This window comes from Melospiza melodia, chromosome 24 (assembly GCF_035770615.1).
Source record: "Melospiza melodia melodia isolate bMelMel2 chromosome 24, bMelMel2.pri, whole genome shotgun sequence".
NCBI lineage: Eukaryota > Metazoa > Chordata > Aves > Passeriformes > Passerellidae > Melospiza > Melospiza melodia.
Genome location: NC_086217.1, coordinates 3,972,757 through 3,990,393, shown reverse-complemented (window position 1 = coordinate 3,990,393; position 17,637 = coordinate 3,972,757). Strand labels below are relative to the sequence as shown.

The 17,637-nt window shown below is 52.8% G+C and overlaps 1 protein-coding gene across 1 annotated transcript in view; it reads left to right on the top strand.

Annotated features, from left to right (window-relative positions):
* Positions 1-9,246: 9,246 nt before the first annotated feature.
* UBE2O (ubiquitin conjugating enzyme E2 O) overlaps positions 9,247-17,637 on the top strand; it is a 62,511-nt gene continuing 54,120 nt past the window's right edge. The window contains exon 1 of the mRNA XM_063176044.1: positions 9,247-9,629. Coding sequence (XP_063032114.1) covers positions 9,255-9,629 — 375 coding nt within the window. The 5' untranslated portion in view covers positions 9,247-9,254. The remainder of the gene's footprint in view (positions 9,630-17,637) is intronic.

Genomic DNA, 17,637 nt, shown 5'->3' with positions numbered 1-17,637 from the left:
ACCCCTCTGGCGACATCTTTTACTAAGTTATGAATTGTCTGCCTGGATTTGGAGATGGATTTTTTTTTTAATTGGTTGACAGTACAGAGTTATTCACACAGTCTTAAAATCAAATACTCTGTGCAAAAGAGCTCGAGCTCTCCCCACATCCAGAACAGGGAGGGGTCCAGTGAGAAGAGTCCCTGCAGCTGGATTTTGGAAGCACCTATTGGAAGTGCAGGGGTGAGACAGGGGCTGGGATGAGTCCCACCCTTCCCTGTGCCTAAACCACCTCTCAGCAAGCCAAATGCTGCACACCAACCCCCCACCCCTCTGGGTGGAAATTCCCCCATCCTGGGACACAGGAGCCAGCTGCAGTGCCCGGGGGAGCAGGGGCTGTGCCCGAGGCTGGCAGTGTCCCTGGGATGTGACAGGAATGTCGGTGCTTACCAGCCAGGGGTGCTGAGCCGCTCCCGGCCCGCCTGGTGCTGTCTCAGCGCTGGTGGAGAGGAGGATCCGGGGCTTTGCCTCCCCTCCTCTGTCTGCTGCATCCTCCACAGCCCCTGCTTTTATATATTTGTTATTTATGGAGCACGTGATGACATCCTAAGGAGTTTAGAACTCTGATGAAAGACAGGGAGAGGTGAGAGGCTTTAGGGTGTCAGGCCAGCAAAGGGATCACTTCAGGCTTCTTTCTTTCTTTTTTTTTTTAATTTATTTTTTTTTTCCCTGGCGTGACGGGCTGCAGAGGGATAAAGCATTTAGCTGATTGCTCTGTGGGCTGGGCAGGGAGAGCAGGGGACAGCCAGGAAAGGGAGCACTGTCCTGTTCTGATCCTGACCTCCCCAGCAGCATCAGAGTGGATGAGTTTTGTCTGGGGAAGGATGGGGAGGCTGCTGCTTGTGCCAGGCATGATCATTGCTTGGGCTCGAGCAGGGGGGAGTTTCTCAGCTGACTCCTTGTAGGATGGGGAATCAGATCTAAGCTCTCTTGCCCAAGGAGCTTATTCCAAAAACCAAGCATCTCTCCCCCACGCAGCCCTCTGTCCCTGGGAGCTGTTACATAAGAAACTGGACAGGCAGAACCAGCAATGTTTGTCCCCATCAGGGCACGTGTAACAAAAGGGAGATTATCCCAGGCAGGAGCACGATGTTGGCATCATCATTATCACTGGGAACCAGATGCAGCCCTGAAAGAAGCCTGGAGCAGGAGGCAGAGCTGGCTTTGCTCCACTGGAGACATTTCCAGGGCAGCTCTGGACGTGCTTTAGCTTCCAGCCACGGGCAAAATGACCTGGAGCTACGCCCTTATCGCTCTCTTTTAAGATTTTTCATTGAATTGAAACAGAAATATGACCCAGCAGCTTTTTGCTCTTCAGAAATGGCATTTTGGAGCAACTCCCAGCCATTAAAGCAGCCCAGCAGAGCAGGGGTTGGCCCGTGGCTGGAATATTCAATCAGGGATGCCGCATTCCACAGCCTGCCTCTTGCTGCTCCCACACAGCTGCGGAGGGTCAACAGCTCCAATTAATTAGAGCCACAGCAGCGCGCCCAGATTTGCATATTTCGCAGCTCTCTCAGCATCTTCAGAGAGCCCCGAGCATCGCTGCGGCCCCGCAGCCGGGCCGGTCCCTCCGCTGCAGAACCCGCTCGGGAAGGCAGCGATTCTGGCCGGGCAGGGCTGGCTGCGAGGGGCCGCATGTGGGAGGCAGATGAATCACGGCTCGCCCCCCTCGCTGTGCCGGGATTGGGGACGGAGCCGGGCACGGGCGGCTCAGGGGCTCCTCACCCGTTATCCCGGGGCTCAGCGCATTAAGCGGCTTGCGGTGTCTGCAGCCGCGGCTGCGAGGCAGGGTCTGCCCTCACGGGATGCAGATGGCACCGGATCCTTCCCCGTGTGACGCCGCTGGAGAGGTTTCTCCCTCAGACTCACGTAATTGCATAATTCCCAGGCTGGGCGCTGTTTACATCCCTGCTCGGCGCCTTCCTCTGGCACCCACTTTTCCAAGGAGGTGATGCTTTTGTCCTGGCAATGACCTAGCAGCAGGGCTCTGCACTTTGGCATTGCTGCAGGGCCAGCTGGGGGCTCTGATTTCCTTCTCCCTCACCTCCTTCCTTTCCATCGCTCAGTGCTGGTGCTTGCTGTTGCTGTAACTTCCCAGCAGGACGTGGCTCTTTGGACATACTCACTATTCCCAGCACTTGCCAGGTTGCCCACCTGCTGCTTCTATCCCTCAGTGCTCCCTCTCCAGCTGCCAGGAGTGGTTTGAATCCACCAGCAGCTCCTGAGAAGCCAGCGTGGTTCCAGCCCTTCCTCTGGAGCAGGACATTGTGGTTTAGGAACCTGCCAGCTGCTGCTCCTTCAAAATATCAACACGGGGCTCTGAACAGGCCCTGGAGGGGCCACTTCTGCTCTGTGCTCTGAGGCGTTTATATATGTGTATCTATAATATTAGTAACATGCAAATATACATGTGTATGTCTTCCCTTTGGCATATTCCCTTTGGGCCATCAGTGGTGGGACTGATTCTCCCCACAGACCCTCTCAGGGAGCTGGGGAAGGGATGAAAGGATGAAGGGATGATACTCACAGCTTTTTTGGGTTCTCAGCAATGGTTAGGTGAACAGGCTTTGAACTGTGGCTTTGACCTGCAGTAAACATGTGCCTTTGTGTTACAGATACATTTTATGAAAAATCCTTTCCTTAGGATTTTTCCTCCTTAGAAGATGAGAGGACTCAGGAACAAAATGTAAACATTGGTTATCTGCTGCTGTGGAATGCAACAGGTGCATCTGGGATTGGTCTCATGGTGTTGTTTCTAATTAATGGGAATCACAGTCAGCTGGCTTGGACTTTTTGTCTGAGCCACAAGCCTTTGTTATCATTCTTTCTTTTTCTATTTTTAGCCAGCCTTCTGATTAAATCCTTTCTTCTATCCTTTTAGTATAGTTTTAATATAATATATATCATAAAATAATCAAGCCTTCTGAAACATGGAGTCAGATCCTCATCTCTTCCCTCATCCCCAGACCCCTGTGAGCACCATCACACCTTTGCAGGCCTGGTGTATCTTGCTGCTTTTCTACCTTTGAGGAAGGAGAACAAACAAGCCTGGCAGATGCTTTCAGCCAAAAGCAGGAGACGGGTGCCAGGAGCCAGCCAGGACCTCTGTAGTCCCTCCCTGGAGCACAGCAGTGCTGCTGATTAACCTGCTCTCCTGTCTGTGAGCTGGGTTTGTAACTAGGTCACAGCCACTCGTGGCACAGTCCTGGGGGAAGGGGGTCAGGGGGGGCTGCAGGAGCCTCTCTGCGAGGAGAGGGCTGGGCAGGTGGGAAGGAGCCCAGCAGCGGCAGCCCCACCCTCCAGACCAAGCCCTCCAAGCAGTTTGGAGCCAGCTGTGGCTTTGGGAAGAGGAGCTTCCAGCAGCCTGGCAATTTTGGGGGCATCCTGCTGCTTACGGGATCTGTCCTGTCCCCAGCCCTAACCCCGGTACATGGTGGGGACCAGATGCCACCCACAGGGAAGAAAAACCCTGGAGGGCAAGGCTGAGCCTGGAGCAAGGCCATTGGGGGAGTTCTGAGCTCTAGGTCTCGGTGAAGAGGGAGAGAGGAGGGAGAGGAGGAGGATCGTGCTCACATGGAGCTGTTCATGCACAAGGTTGTGCTGCTCCGAGTTCTCTGTAGCAGTGTTTGGTCAGGGCAGCGCAGCCAGAGGGGGAAGGGCTGGGTGATCACGATTCCTGCAGGACCACGGAATGCCTTGAGGTGGAAGGGATTTCACAGAGCATCTCCTTCCCTGCCCAGCCAGCCTCCAGAGGCTCTCTGGGATCACAGAGACACGATGAGGGATTGCCATATGCTGCATCACTCGCTCACATTTCTGTTCCCTGATGTTAATGGGGACACAGGGACTCCTGCTGAGCGTGATGATGAAGATAAACCCCCAGCTCTCCCTGGGGGAGGGTTCTGCATGCATTCCCTGTGACACCAGCTGCTCTGAAAGGCCTTTCCTGAAGGCACCAGCTCTTCCCAGCAGGGAAAGGACAGGAACTCTGCAAAGCAAAAGAGGGAAACACGGGGAGGATCGGCCAGGGAGGGGCTGCAGAGAGGAGAAGGGGGGATGGAGAGCTCACCTGCACCTGAGCATGGAGCAGGGGGGGTGGAGAGCTCACCTGCACCTGAGGGCTGGCAGGGGGGATGGAGAGCTCACCTGTACCTGAGCATGGAGCAGGGGGGATGGAGAGCTCACCTGCACCTGAGCATGGAGCAGGGGGGATGGAGAGCTCACCTGCACCTGAGCATGGAGCAGGGGGGATGGAGAGCTCACCTGTACCTGAGCATGGAGCAGGGGGGATGGAGAGCTCACCTGCACCTGAGCATGGAGCAGGGGGGATGGAGAGCTCACCTGCACCTGAGCATGGAGCAGGGGGGATGGAGAGCTCACCTGTACCCGAGCACGGAGCAGGGGGGATGGAGAGCTCACCTGCACCTGAGGGCTGGCAGGGGGGGTGGAGAGCTCACCTGCACCTGAACCCTAAGCACGGGATGTTCAGTGCTCACCTGCACCTGAGGGCTGAGCATGGGCCGGGGTGGGGGGGGGGGTTCAGAGCTCACCTGCACCTGAGGGCTGGCAGGGGGGATGGAGAGCTCACCTGCACCTGAGCACGGAGCCACGGGGAGGTTCAGCGCTCACCTGCACCTGAGCCCTAAGCACGGGGTGTTCAGAGCTCACCTGCACCTGAGGGCTGGCAGGGGGGATGGAGTGCTCCCCTGCACCTGAGCACGGAGAAGGGGGGATGGAGAGCTCACCTGCACCTGAGGCCTGACAGGGGGGGTGGAGTGCTCCCCTGCACCTGAGCACGGAGAAGGGCGTGAGGGGCGTCAGCTCTCACCTGCACCTGAACTGAGCAAGGGGGGGTTAAGTGCTCACCTCCACCTGAGCCCGGAGCGGGGGGGGGCGTGTTCAGTGCTCACCTGCACCTGAGGGCTGAGTATGGGGGGGTTCAGAGCTCACCTGTACCTGAGCATGGGGGGTTCAGCGCTCACCTGTACCTGAGCATGGGGGGTTCAGAGCTCACCTGTACCTGAGCATGGGGGGTTCAGCGCTCACCTGTACCTGAGTATGGGGGGGTTCAGCGCTCACCTGCACCCGAGCGCGGAGCCCTCAGCCCGGTGGCGCTGCTGCCCTGGGGAGCCCCGGGCCGGTGTCGCCGCACCGAGGCCGCCGGGAGGCGACAGCCCACGAGGTGGCACCAGAGCCCCGCCGGCCGCAGCCCGGCACCGGCACCGAGCGGGCACCCACCGGGCACCCTCCGGGACCCCCAGGGCACATCCCGGCACCCAGCGGGCATTCCAGGCCCTGTGGGCATCCCCAGCACCCATCCTGGTGCCCTGCTGGCATCCTTGGCACTGCCACACCTCCCTGTGCCCTGGGGTACCTCCAGCACCTGGCAGCACCCCCAGCACCCTGTGGGCACCCCAGCACCTGCCCCTGAAACGCTGAGCAAAGAGAGCCTGGGAGACACCCAGGGAGGAAGGGCAGGCCTTGCTTTTGAGCAGTAGATAGATGGATAGATAAGGGCTATCCTGGGTACCCCAGCACCTGCTGGGCATCTTGGCACCCTCTGGGCATTTTGGCACCCTCTGGGCATTGTCACACACCCTCTGGGCAGCAGTAGCTCAGCAGGGAGATGCTGGTGATCTAACCGAAGTGCCATAAGGTGGTTAGATCACAGGCACAGCTTGGTTCCAGGGAGGATGTTCTCCTGCAGAGTAAAGGCCATCCCTTCCCAAAAGAGCCTCACCAGCAAGAATTGTCCCTAAACTGGGCAGGGAGGCCGCTTGGCATGTGGCACTTTGTGTGTTTTGCAGGGTGGTGTGGACTTGCAGAGCTGCCTTGTCAGGAGCCAGGGCATCCCTCTGGCTGTCCTGAGCAGCCAAGACCCCTGCCAGGGGGCTCAGAGACCCTGGCACAGAGCCCAAAATGCCTGTGGGTTTGATTATGACCCGTGGAGCAAGTTACCAACCTTAGATGAAGATCTGCGAGCCATGACAAATTAAGTAGAATGATAGTGAATTTATCACAAGGTGAAAAAGTAGATTTTAGGGTTTTTTAGAATGGTGTTCAGGGGGCAAGATGGAGATATCTGGGCGTGTCCAGCCTTTCCCCTTCTTCTTGGCCTCCGTCTTCTGCTGTGATGTTGGCACTTTCAGATTGGTTTAGAGTAGAAGCTCACTGTCTAACATAGGTGATAGGTATTGGGAAGTAATTGTAAACATTGTACACGTAATTTTTATTGTAACACCGCCCCAGGGGCAGGCAAAATGCCTCTGACTGTCTTGTTGAGCGGACCTCAGCAGGACAGGAGAAAGAATTTTACAGATAAGATACAATGAACAACCTTGAGACCAAGAAATAAAGAGCCCTGACTCCTTCTTCAAGCGCCAGGCTGGGAAAAAAGACTTTCCAACTTTTCTTGGGGTCACTCTGACCGGCTAGAGAGATCCCAACAGTGTCTCAGTGGACATCTGGATAGTGATGGTAAACGGGAGAGGCTCATTTTGACACCCGGGCACTGTAAAATCTGCAGGCCGTCAGTGCTGTGACAGCCAAGGCCCTGGGCTGCTGTGCCCTAAAAAAAGCAATCAGTCCTCCTTCAGTGGCACTTCCTGATGGAAGCATATCAGAGCTCCAGCAGGGATCAGAGTGCAAAAACACACCCAGCTAACGAGCAAACAGCCCTGACGTGTCCCCATTACAGTCCCCCTGCCGTGAGCCCGGTCAGGGGTACAATGTGATTGTTTTCCTGGCTATTTGTGGCTACCTGAAACCCCACCACTGCTCTTCAGCACATAATAGCCCTGAAGAGGGACAGTTTCCATCTCCACACATGATTGTGCCCATTACTGTATCTATATTTTATTAGTGGCTGTTGCAATGCACATTAAGGAGATGATGAGGAGCATCGCTGTGCTGGATAAAGCTCTGCTTTGAAACCTCGAGGAGACATGGCATCAGAGTAAATGAAGCCAAAGGGCACTTTCTGCCTTTGAGAAAGGCCTGATTCTGCTTCCACAAAGGCACAATTCTCCCTGGCTGCAGAGGGAGAGGGGTTGGAACCTTGTCCACAGCCCCAGGTGGGCTGGATGAATGTTCTGGGGGGATGTGTCCCACTCTCCCCTCTAGCACAGCGGTGCTCAGAGGGTGAAATCCTCAGGGTGAAATCCAGAGGGTGAAATCCAGAGGCACTCGTGCTCTGGATGCTGCCTATCAACCCTCCAGCTTGCCCACAGAGGTCAGGGGGTGTGGATGCAGCTCTGTATTCCCAGGAGCACATCCCTGGAAGCAGCTGCAATCCCCCAGCGGCACTGAGTGGATATTTAAACTGCCTTTCCCTGTGGGCCATGCTGCTATTTAGCCACCCAACGGTCCCTTTTAGCTCTGTTCTGTTTCTTATCCCTGGAATCACATTAACACTCTGCCTTTCTGATGAACAGGGTGCTGTGGGGAGTGATTAAATGCTGGGCTGGAGGCTGGCCTGGGAGCAGACAGGGAATGGAGGGGTTCCCTCCCTGGTTTGGAGGCAGGACAGGGGTAGTTTGTACCTCTCCATCCCTCTGAGCATCCTGCTGCCCTGCCAGCCTCACCCAGGGTAGTGAGGAGCTGTGCAGAGCTCCCCCATCACCCACACTCTGCCTGCCCAGCCCCTTCTCAGCTGCTTCCCAGGGCTTTAGGCACATTTGCAAGATTGGAAAACCCCAATCTTGAGGAGAGGCTTCCAGAATTTAGGAGGTGAGCTCAGGCAGACCTCCGTCCTGGTTGCTTTTCCTAAGAGGAGAAACCTTGGAGGGTGGATTTGGATCAGCCAAAGCCAGCTGGTTGATCCAGCCAAGGCAGAGCAGGCTGCGAGGGAGAGGACGAGAGGGAAAACGCTATTCTGCTGCTCCTGGGGTCTTTTCTGCAAGAGAACAAATTAGGCCGAGGATTTCAGGCATTTTCTCGATATTCAAGCCAGCGCTGCACAGGCAGGAAGGTCTAGGGAGGGAAGAGGCAGGATGTGCTGTGGTAAAAGATAGCCAGGGAAGGCTATTTTGGATTCCCTTAGTCCTTTGCCTGCCAGAGCAGCAGGACCTGCTCAAAAAAACTTTTCTGTTTACAAAATCTCTGCAGACTGAGGGGAAAAATCCTTCGAGCCAACAAAGCCAAATATTCTGCTCATTTGCACACCCTAATGAGGGCTTCTAGGAGCCATGAAAAGCGAGAGCAGGCTTTGATGTCAGCTGGAGAGCAGCTCCCAGCTTCGAGAAGTGCCCAGTGCCAGGATGGACACCCGGCTGTGCCCAGGCAGAGGGGTCTGTGAGCAGCACAGGGCAGCGGGGGGGATGCAGGGCAGCCCCCAGAGACTGAGAACTGGGGGATGGTGCAGGGTGCCCCCATCCCTGGGGCTCAGGGACAGTGCAGTGCAGCCCCTCCATCTCCGGGGAGCAGGGGCTGATGCAGTGCAGGTTCCTCCATCCCTGGGGACGATGCAATGGAGCCTCCCCCCAATCCCTGGGGTTCGTGGGATGGTGCAGCAGAGCCCCCCATACCCGGGGATCAGAGGGTGATGCAGCGCAGCCCCCCATCCCTGGGGATGATGATGCAATCCTCCCCATCCTTGGGGATGATGCAGAGCAGCCCCACACCCCTGGGAGTCACAGAACGATGCAGTGCAGCCCCCCCCTCTTTCCCGGGGATCAGAGAACCATGCTGTGCAGCCCCCCATCCCTGAGGATGATGATGCAATCCCTCACATCCTTGAGGATGATGTAGAGCAGCCCCACACCCCTGAGGGTCAGAGGAGGACGCAGCCCCCCATTCCTGGGGCCAGTGGCGCAGCGCAGCCCCCCATCCCGGGGGATGACGATGCCATCCTCCCCGTCCTTGGGGATGATGCAGAGCAGCCCCACACGCCGGGGGGTCAGAGGAGGATGCAGCCCCCCGTCCCTGGGGCCGATGATGCAATCCCCGTTCCCGGCGATCAGCGGACGGTGCCGCCCCCCCGCGCCGGGGCCGGTAACGCAGCGCAGCCCCCCTGGCCCCGCCCCGGCCCCGCCCCGGTCCGGTCCCGCCCCGCCCCGCCCCGGTCCCTCCCACCGACCCTCCCCGCCCTCTGTGGGCGTGGCCTGCGCTCGCTGTGGGCGTGTCCTCCGCTGGCCCCGCCCCTGGGCCGTTACTTGCCGCCCCTCCCCTGCCCTCCCCCTCCTGCCGGCCGCGCGCTCCCGCTCACCGGCGCCATGGCGGAACAGCCCGAGGAGGGGGCACCGGCACCGCCGGCACCGGCACCCCCGGCTCCCCCCGCCGCGCTGCCCCTCTCCGCCCCGCCGGGCGGCTCCCAGCGCCTCCTGTTCTCCCACGACCTGGTGTCGGGCCGCTACCGCGGCTCCGTGCGCTTCGGCCTGGTGCGCCTCATCCACGGCGAGGACTCGGAGGAGGACTCTGAGGAGGGCGGGCGCGGGGCCGCGGCCGGCGGCGCCGCCAGCTCGGGCGGCTCCGAGTCGGGAGGCCCCGGGGCCGGCGGGGAGGATGGCCGCGCCAGCCCGCTGCGGCGGGGCTACGTGCGGGTGCAGTGGTACCCGGAGGGCATCAAGCAGCACGTCAAGGAGACCAAGGTAACCGGGGCGGGGGGCGGCCTGCACGGGCACGGGGCCCTCCCCGGGGGGCTGCCGCCGGTTGCGCGACCGGGGCGCCGCCTTGGAGGCCTCCCGGGGCAGGGCCTGCACGGCCTGCGGGGCTGCGGGCTCGGGGCGTTGGAGGCTCCCGAGGCGGAGGTTGCTGCCCCGTTTCCCCCGTGACGGCCGCCCGTGCGGCGAGCAGCCGGGGCGGGGAAGGGGACGGTGTTCGGTGTTCTCCGGGTGTGAAATCCCCTTCCTTCCCTTCAGCACGCTCCCTCGGCAGCCCAGCGTGGATGCTGCCGCTGCCTTGCGCTGATGGCAGAGCACGGCTGCTCTGTGAGGCGCTGGGGCTCGCTGCTATAAGGAGAAGCGGGCCTGTGAAGGTGATTCGAGCGAACTTCCAGTCAGCTCTCACTTCTGGAGTTGTAGGCCAGTGTCTCAGCCTTTATTGAGCAGTGTCGTCACCGCCTGTTCTAGGGGAGTCAGCAGCTGAGCAGGGAAACCACCCCTGGATAAAGATTCCAGCAGGAAGCAAGCACGGTTTGGATCTGCCCTTGTTTACGTGAGCATTTACCCCTTGCTAATGAGTTGCACGGAAATCTGTGGCATCTTAATTATATCTGCCGAGCCACAAGGTGTAGGTCTGCCTTGGAATATTATCCCCACTTGCCAAAGTTGGTGTGGCCTGGGGTTTCAGCCCGGGCTGACTGACAGTTCCGAGACAAAAGCGGGCGAGGGGGGCACTGTGATGGAGCACAAAGGGGCTGCCAGGGATGGGCGTTGCACTGAGCACAGCGAGTGCCTGCACTGTCCCTGCGGGCTCCCCCTGCTCCTCTGGGCTGGCACTGGGAAGCAGGAGGCTTCTGGAGAGCCGTCTGCTTTGCTGGCCCAGAAACAGCCCCACAGCTGCAGGAGAGAGGGGGGACTGAGAGGAAGAAAGGTGTGTTGCAGTCTTAAAGGCATCGCTAGGATTGCCAGTGCTCCAGAATGAGCTAAATTTAGGTGGTAGTGTCATTAGACACGTGACTGCTTGGAGATAAGGAAAACGAAAACAGGTATTCTGAAAAGATACTGCCATGTTATGTGTTTCTACCTTAAAAAGAAACCCACCTCTTTTTCTCTAGAAAAACTCCATAATTCAGTCACTGCAACCTTCCAGTAAAATCTTCATGTGTTGTTGCAGCAAAAATTTGTCCCAAGTTGAGTTTGGTTTTCAGCATCTAAACAAAACCACTTCCATTTGGGTGAGTAAACACGGATTTAGTTGGTGCTGTTGGGTTCCTAAATCCAGAAATGTTAGCTCTGACTTCAGTCACTTGGTAGCTGCACCCATTGCAGTGTTAGAAAAAGCTGGGCTGAGGAGGATCAGAAATCAAAGACACTTATGTAAATAAACAGTCTGTCTGTTTTCCCTTTTAGTGCTGCTGCCCTGCTGTAGGTGCCTTTACCACTCGGGTAATGGACCCTGGGGAGAAGTTTCCTGAGTGCTAGAGAAATTTAGGTGTACTTGTATTGATTTTTTCTCTTTTTTTCTGGAAAGCTGCCCACTAACCAAATGGAGAGGCATTGTGTACAGCCTGCACTGCAGTTTGGGGTTGCTGAAAACAAACCTGACGCCACTGGAAACATGCAGTGGGACTGATCATGGTTTTGTGGTTATAATTGGGGTTTTTTAGCTGTCTGCTAACCCAGCCTCTTTTGGGTTCCACTGATGTGTGAGGACCAGCCAGGTAAGCCTGACAAGCTTGTCATTGTCCCTGCTGGCACAAACCATAGGCATTTTATGGTTATCCTGGGTCTAAGGTTTGTTGGCTTTTTGGTGCTGTTGCTTGTAGGTACATCTTTGGCTGTTAAGGTCTTGTTTGATGTCCCTAAAACATTAACCTGTCCTGGTGACAGCTCAGCCCTGGGCTCTAGAGGATGCTTGCTGCACTCTTTTATTTCCCTTAAATCTTGAAAAGGGCAGAGGGTGAAGGTGCTCTTGGGGCCAGGACTTCTGTGCCTATTTAGTGAATCAGATCCTGATTCCACACAGAAGGCTGTCTGTCTGTCTGTCTGTCTGCCTGTCTGCCTGCCTCCTGTTTGTCAGGTGCTTCAGGATCTGGGAATTCTGGTGTGTGTATTGGATAGAGTGAGTGTTGTAACCAAGGGAGAATTAAAGCTGTTGGAAATTTTGAGTCCAGTGAAACAGCACCTTTGACTTCCAGTGCAAAGGTCAAAAAGCAGTGCAAAAGTCAAAAGTACCTAATTAATAATCCTTGAGCATTCCTGTCTTTTCTTGGACCATTTGGGGTTTTTTCTTGGACAGTAATTTTTGCTGTTGCTTCTGGAAGTTCAACACTTGCTGTTTCTCTTTCAAGTGGCAGAAGATCTTTTAAGTGGCAGAATGCACACAATTACTGATATTAGTCAGGAAAAGAAACTTTCTCTTGAGATAGAGCTTAGCAGTTGGTGCAAAGCCCCACCAGCTCCTCCAAGAATTGTGCATGTGAGCACATTCCTGCCTTTGGTTCCCCTGTTGATAGTCATTAGCAGCATAACAATGATGAGGATAAAAAGAGCCAGGATTTCTCTCTCTGGCTTCAAGTGCTCCTTTCCTGCTCTCCATGGCCATATCACCTGTTTAAGACACTGGGAAATCACTGTTGCTGAGTGTTGTAAAACCTAAGCAGACCTGGAAGGAGAAAGCTTCCCTTTGCAAATACATTTGCCATCCATGTCTTGTCTGACCCAACAAATCTGCAGAGCAGTTCCTCTGGGTGGTTAAAGCCATATCTCTGGAGGTATTTTGGAAAGCAGGTTTGGAAGTACTGTGAATTGCTGTGAACACCTGATACTTTTTAAAATAAATTATCAGGAGTTCTTGGGACCCAGCTGAATTTTAATTTCAGGATCTCTCTGCTGTAATTCAACATTCCTGCTGCACACTTGAGCTACCTTTGGGAACTTTATGGGAATGCTTGAACATGCTAGGTGTTAGTCAGGTTCTGGGGATTTAAAATGCTGCTGCCCTTCCTCCTGCCTCTCCCCTGAAAGCCTCAGAGCTCTCTGTGACCTTTCATTTTCATAAAGCCTGGGCAGGGCAGATCAGCTACTTGTGCAGCTGGGCGAAATGGAAAGTGCAGGTGTTGTGTTTCAGCACCTTATCTGAAGGCCTTCAGGCAGCCAGGCCTCCCGAGCTCCCTGTGCCTCCCTCTGGGAGTGAGGGCTTGGATGATGCTGGGATACCCTGGCAGTGCTGGGTGATGTGCAGGGACCATGGCAGGACCCCAGGTTTGCTCTAAGAGTCCAGGTGCAATTTTAAAAAAAGTTTTTCACAGCCTTTTTTGTAAGGTCCAGATTATGATTTAGTTTAGATGACTCTCTTCCCTCATTCAGCTTTGCTTTGGAAACAGATTCAAACTCCTCAGACATAAGGTGGTGGCTGATAAACTCATTATCTGGAAATTATCTGATGTTATCTCCAAAAGGCTCTCCATGAATTCAGCTCTGCTTCTCCCACACAGACCTTCTGTTCTTTTCTACCCTTTGCTCCTGGAATTTCCTGACCTCAGAAATTGGGTCATGGATCTAGTACAAGGTCACAGGAGGAGTTTCTGAAGACCCTCCAGGTCTGTGTTTTCCCTCTGTCCACTCAGAGCCATCTCTCACTGCTGGGATCCTGGCCCACCAGCATGTGCCCTTCAGATGTTAATCCTGGCTAGTGACTCTGCAACTTATTTACAACTGAGGCATGAAAACAGCCTTAAAAATCTTCCACCATCAAACCTGCTGAGGTGTTGGCCATCTGGAGGTGCAGTGGTGCAGTGTGGATACATTGAAGGGGGAGAGCAGGATCCTTTCTGGGGCTGTGAGGAAATGCTGGCCATAAAGCCAAGCTCTGGTTTTGTTGCAGCACACAAATCCCATGCCCATAAACTATTAACAGAGGGTTTTACTGCGTGAGGAAGCTGTATCTAACCCTCTTCTTGCATCTGACATTTCAGTTACTCTCCCAGGGGGGTTCTTTGAAACCACCTGATGTTTGTAGCTGTTAGAGACAGAAGAGAAAAGGCTTACTGGAATTTTTGCAGTTCTGCATAATATAGAACCAATTAATGTGTGACCTTTCCATCCTGTGGGTATCCATTGCAAGGTTAGGTACCCTTGGGTCAATTCCCCATTTTACTTTGATTTGTTTGGCTCTTGTGATATAGACTTGGGGATCATCATTAATATTTTACTGCAAAAGTGGAATCAGGCACAATTCACAGTGTGGAAGTCTCAGGAGTACTAAACATTGTACATTGTTACTGCTCTGTGTGCTGTGTGCAGAGTGAATTGGTAATTCAGGAGTTGAAAGTGGCTATCTGGGCTAAGCCATTTATTATAATTATTCCAAATGTAGACAGGAGTGTTATTTTTAAAATGAGTGAAGCCTGTCCTCAAGCAAGCAGTGTTGGTGATGTGCTCTCTTCCAAGGTGTGCTCCCTTTCAGCGTGCTGCTGTAGCTTAAAAAAAAAACCCCAAACTAAATTAGTAATGCTTTTAGGACTAGTAAACAAACTAATGTGCACTAAAAGCTTTAGAAGGAATCAATCGATGCCCGTGACAGGCTCTGAAATACCTGTGTGGGTGAGACATTCTGCTGCAGCTTTCTCATACAAATTTATTTGCTGATGTGATGCAGCTCCAGTGCAGACTTTGGCAAAAAAAAAAGACACTTTAGGCAATTTTATAAAGTTTCTTTTTTGGCTGAAGATTCTTTATTGAAGTTAAATAGCAGCAGCTTTGACAAATGGTTTTTGGGACAAGGTCTTGCTTGCCTATGGCAGCTGTCCTTAGCTCCTCTCCTCTCTTCAGAGGAAAGGCATTATTTTTAATGTTCAACATGTGTGTTTGTGTGGGAAATAATTGGTGTTTGGAAAGCTAAAAGCCTCTCCTCCTTTGACTGTTTAATTGCTTGGGGGATTTCAAAGGCTCAGAAGATGATGACACCTTCAAATGCTACTTAGGAAAACCCTGCCTCATTTTTTCCATTCTGCTGTTACCTCCCACCTTGTGCAGGGTCTCTGCTCAAAGGGACCTGTGTTTAGGTCATCCTGAGCACAGGAGCTGATCACTTGAGCTGAAATCCTTGTGCTTCCTTTTGAGGTTGGCAGTCCTGACTTTTCCTGGAACTGAGATGTGAGATGATGGCTCAGCTTCTGCGTTTTACATATTTCTCCAGAGAACTTGACCTGTAACTCAGCTCAGGCTCTACCTTATCTAGCTGATGTGTTCCATTCCTGAGACCTTTAGACCTGTGACAAAGTATGAGAATGCTGACTCCTAGGGGAAAAAAAAACAAACCTCCATGGTAATGTTTGGGCTTTCTTCCATTTGCTTTTAGGCTGCTCAATAGAAATGTGCATATTTATGTCTGAATCAAAAATATTCCGCTAACTTGAATTTGTGAAGTTAAGCAAAAGTGAGTTTTTCTTAATGACAATATCCTACCTAGAACTGGGATAGGGTTATTTCTTTCTGAATGTTAAATGTTTCTGTGAAGGGAGCAGGAAACTTTGAGGGGCAATGATTGTTAGGGCTGATTAAAAACATAAAATACTATGAACAGCATGTGGTTTTGACAGTAAAGATGCTGGGGATTGCTGGGTACTGTAATAGCTGCAGCACTTTCAGATGTGCCTGAGTTTCAAGTTGACAGGTGTCTTTTTAGCTTTAATGCTGTTTCTGGTCTGTGCTGACTGAATTTCACAAGATCCTGTGCCTGTGGTGGTGCAAAGTACACCCAGCCCAGCTTGGTGCAGTTGGAGACACATTTCTGGATAGAAAGCATCTCTTCCTGTGCATTCAGGGTTTTTGTTACCTCCCATGTGTCTGGCTGCACATCTGGCCAAAAGCAAGGGCTGGTCATGTGTCTGCTGTGCTTTCTGCCCTGTGTTTGGGAGCACTTGGACCAGGCCATGGAAGAAACACAAGAGGAAATTGTGAACATTTACTGGGCTCAAATCTTTGTGGGTGATGTAGATGGAAACTAATATGGGGGTGCTGGATGTGGATTTGGTTACTGTGTTGGATGTATGTGTGTGCAGGAGTGGTAAGGGGAAGGACAGGTGATGTTATCTTTGTTTTCTGCCCTTAATTGTATTAGGATTTAGAGCAACTTAATGGAGAGGCAGATCCAATAAGTACCTGCAGATGGAATTTCTTCCTCTCACAGGATGACCTGCAGGTCGAGGCCAAAACCATGGGTTGAGAGTGGGCAGATTTGAAGGCTAAGAAATCTGTGCCTCTGTACATGTTTTGGATTGCTTTTTGAAGACATGGCATCACTTTTATGCTTTGTTCAGCCCTCTCCATCAGTCAGGTGCAGGTTGCACCAGAGAAGCTCTGACTGCAGGGACCTGCAGTTCAGTTCAGGTTACTGGCAAGACTTCAGCTAAATAGCATTGATGCTTCTCTGCTGTGAGATAGGAGTGTGGATCTGCTGACCTGCTGGTCTAAAATTTAACAAATGAATAGTTAATGTGTGGAAGTGGTGTCTTAGACCAGTATCTCAATGAGCCTCTGTAGTTTTGGTGGATTTTTGGGTTTGCTTGCTGTGTTAGCTGCTGCCATACAGGTTACTTGGGTATACAAGGTGGAAGCCAAGATAGAAAATGCTTTTTGTGCACATATGCTGAGATCTTGAAAGTGGGACACATCCAGCTACACCATAAATAACCTGTCCAGTTTTTCAAAGAGTTTGAACAACCAGCTCCCTGATGATGTATGTTGGATGCTCTAGGTAGGTAGGCTTCTTTGAGATTGCAGAGCTGGTTTTTTCCATGCTTTTGCCATTGTGTTTAAAATCATGACTTCTGTTTCTTTCCTCAACAGCTGGTGCTGCTGCTCTGTGTGTGAAGGATGGGCAGTGTGGAGGCTGTGGGCAGGAGGTGACACCAAGGACTGGCAGCAGAGCAGGCCAGGAGAGGACAGGAGCCCTTGGTGTCTCACTGTGGCTTCCAGGCCAGGAAAAATTAAATTCACAGGAGTACATTAGGAACAAGGAAACCGTGCTCAGCTTGCATTTGCAGTGGTATCACTTCACAGCCTCTGGTTACAGCCTCTTGAGTTGAAGAGAAGCTGCACAGCCACAGCCTTGGTCCATTAAGCAGGATTGGTTTTGGACAATGAAACTGCAGCAGTGGTACCGTGTGGTTCTGTATTCAGCACACATCACACACAGTCTCAGTGCTTTGCTCTTGTGCTGCCTGTAAAACCTTGAGCTTTTCTGCTTGTGAGGGGTTTGGAGACAGACAAGTGAAGAGGGCTATTTAATCACCAGCTGGAAAGATGAGGAGCTTAAGGCTTTAAACTATTTTTCTTAGCCTGGAGCTGGGAGTTCTGGTACCTTATTCCTATGGAAGTGACTGGGTAGAGTTGTCATTTGTCAGTGGATGATGAATCTTGTGCTTAGTAAAATACACTAATAGGGTGAGCTGGAATTAGTTCCATCATGACTGATTTATTTTTTACCTACTTTTGAAAGGATAGAACTTCTTTGAAAATAAAAGAACTTTACGTATGAAACATTTGGGTGTAAGAAACGGTGCTGCTTTTCTGCTGATAAAGGATACTTAGCAAATAAGTAGCACTTTTCATCTTCAAAGCATTTCCTGGGCTCTGATGTGGCAGTGGGTGTTGGAAAGGTGACAAAATCTCTCCCCTTAGGTGACTCTGGGTAAGGCAGGCAGCATTAGTGCTGCCAGGTGGTGTTTTCCTGCTGTGTGCTCTGTGCTTTCTCTATTTGACCATTTCCAGGGCTCAACAGCATGACCTGGCTGCTCAGTGGAAAAACTTTGTGACATTTCTCAGAGTAGTTACAGCTAGAGATTTGTCTGGGAAAATTACTCTCAGGCAGAGCCACAATACATTGGTTATTTGGTCTGTGTGTGAAATTGGATGCTTGGGAACTCACCACTTGGCACTGAGTAACTCAAGTTTGATTTGGTTTCGCTTATGTGAGGAGCTAAACTGAGTA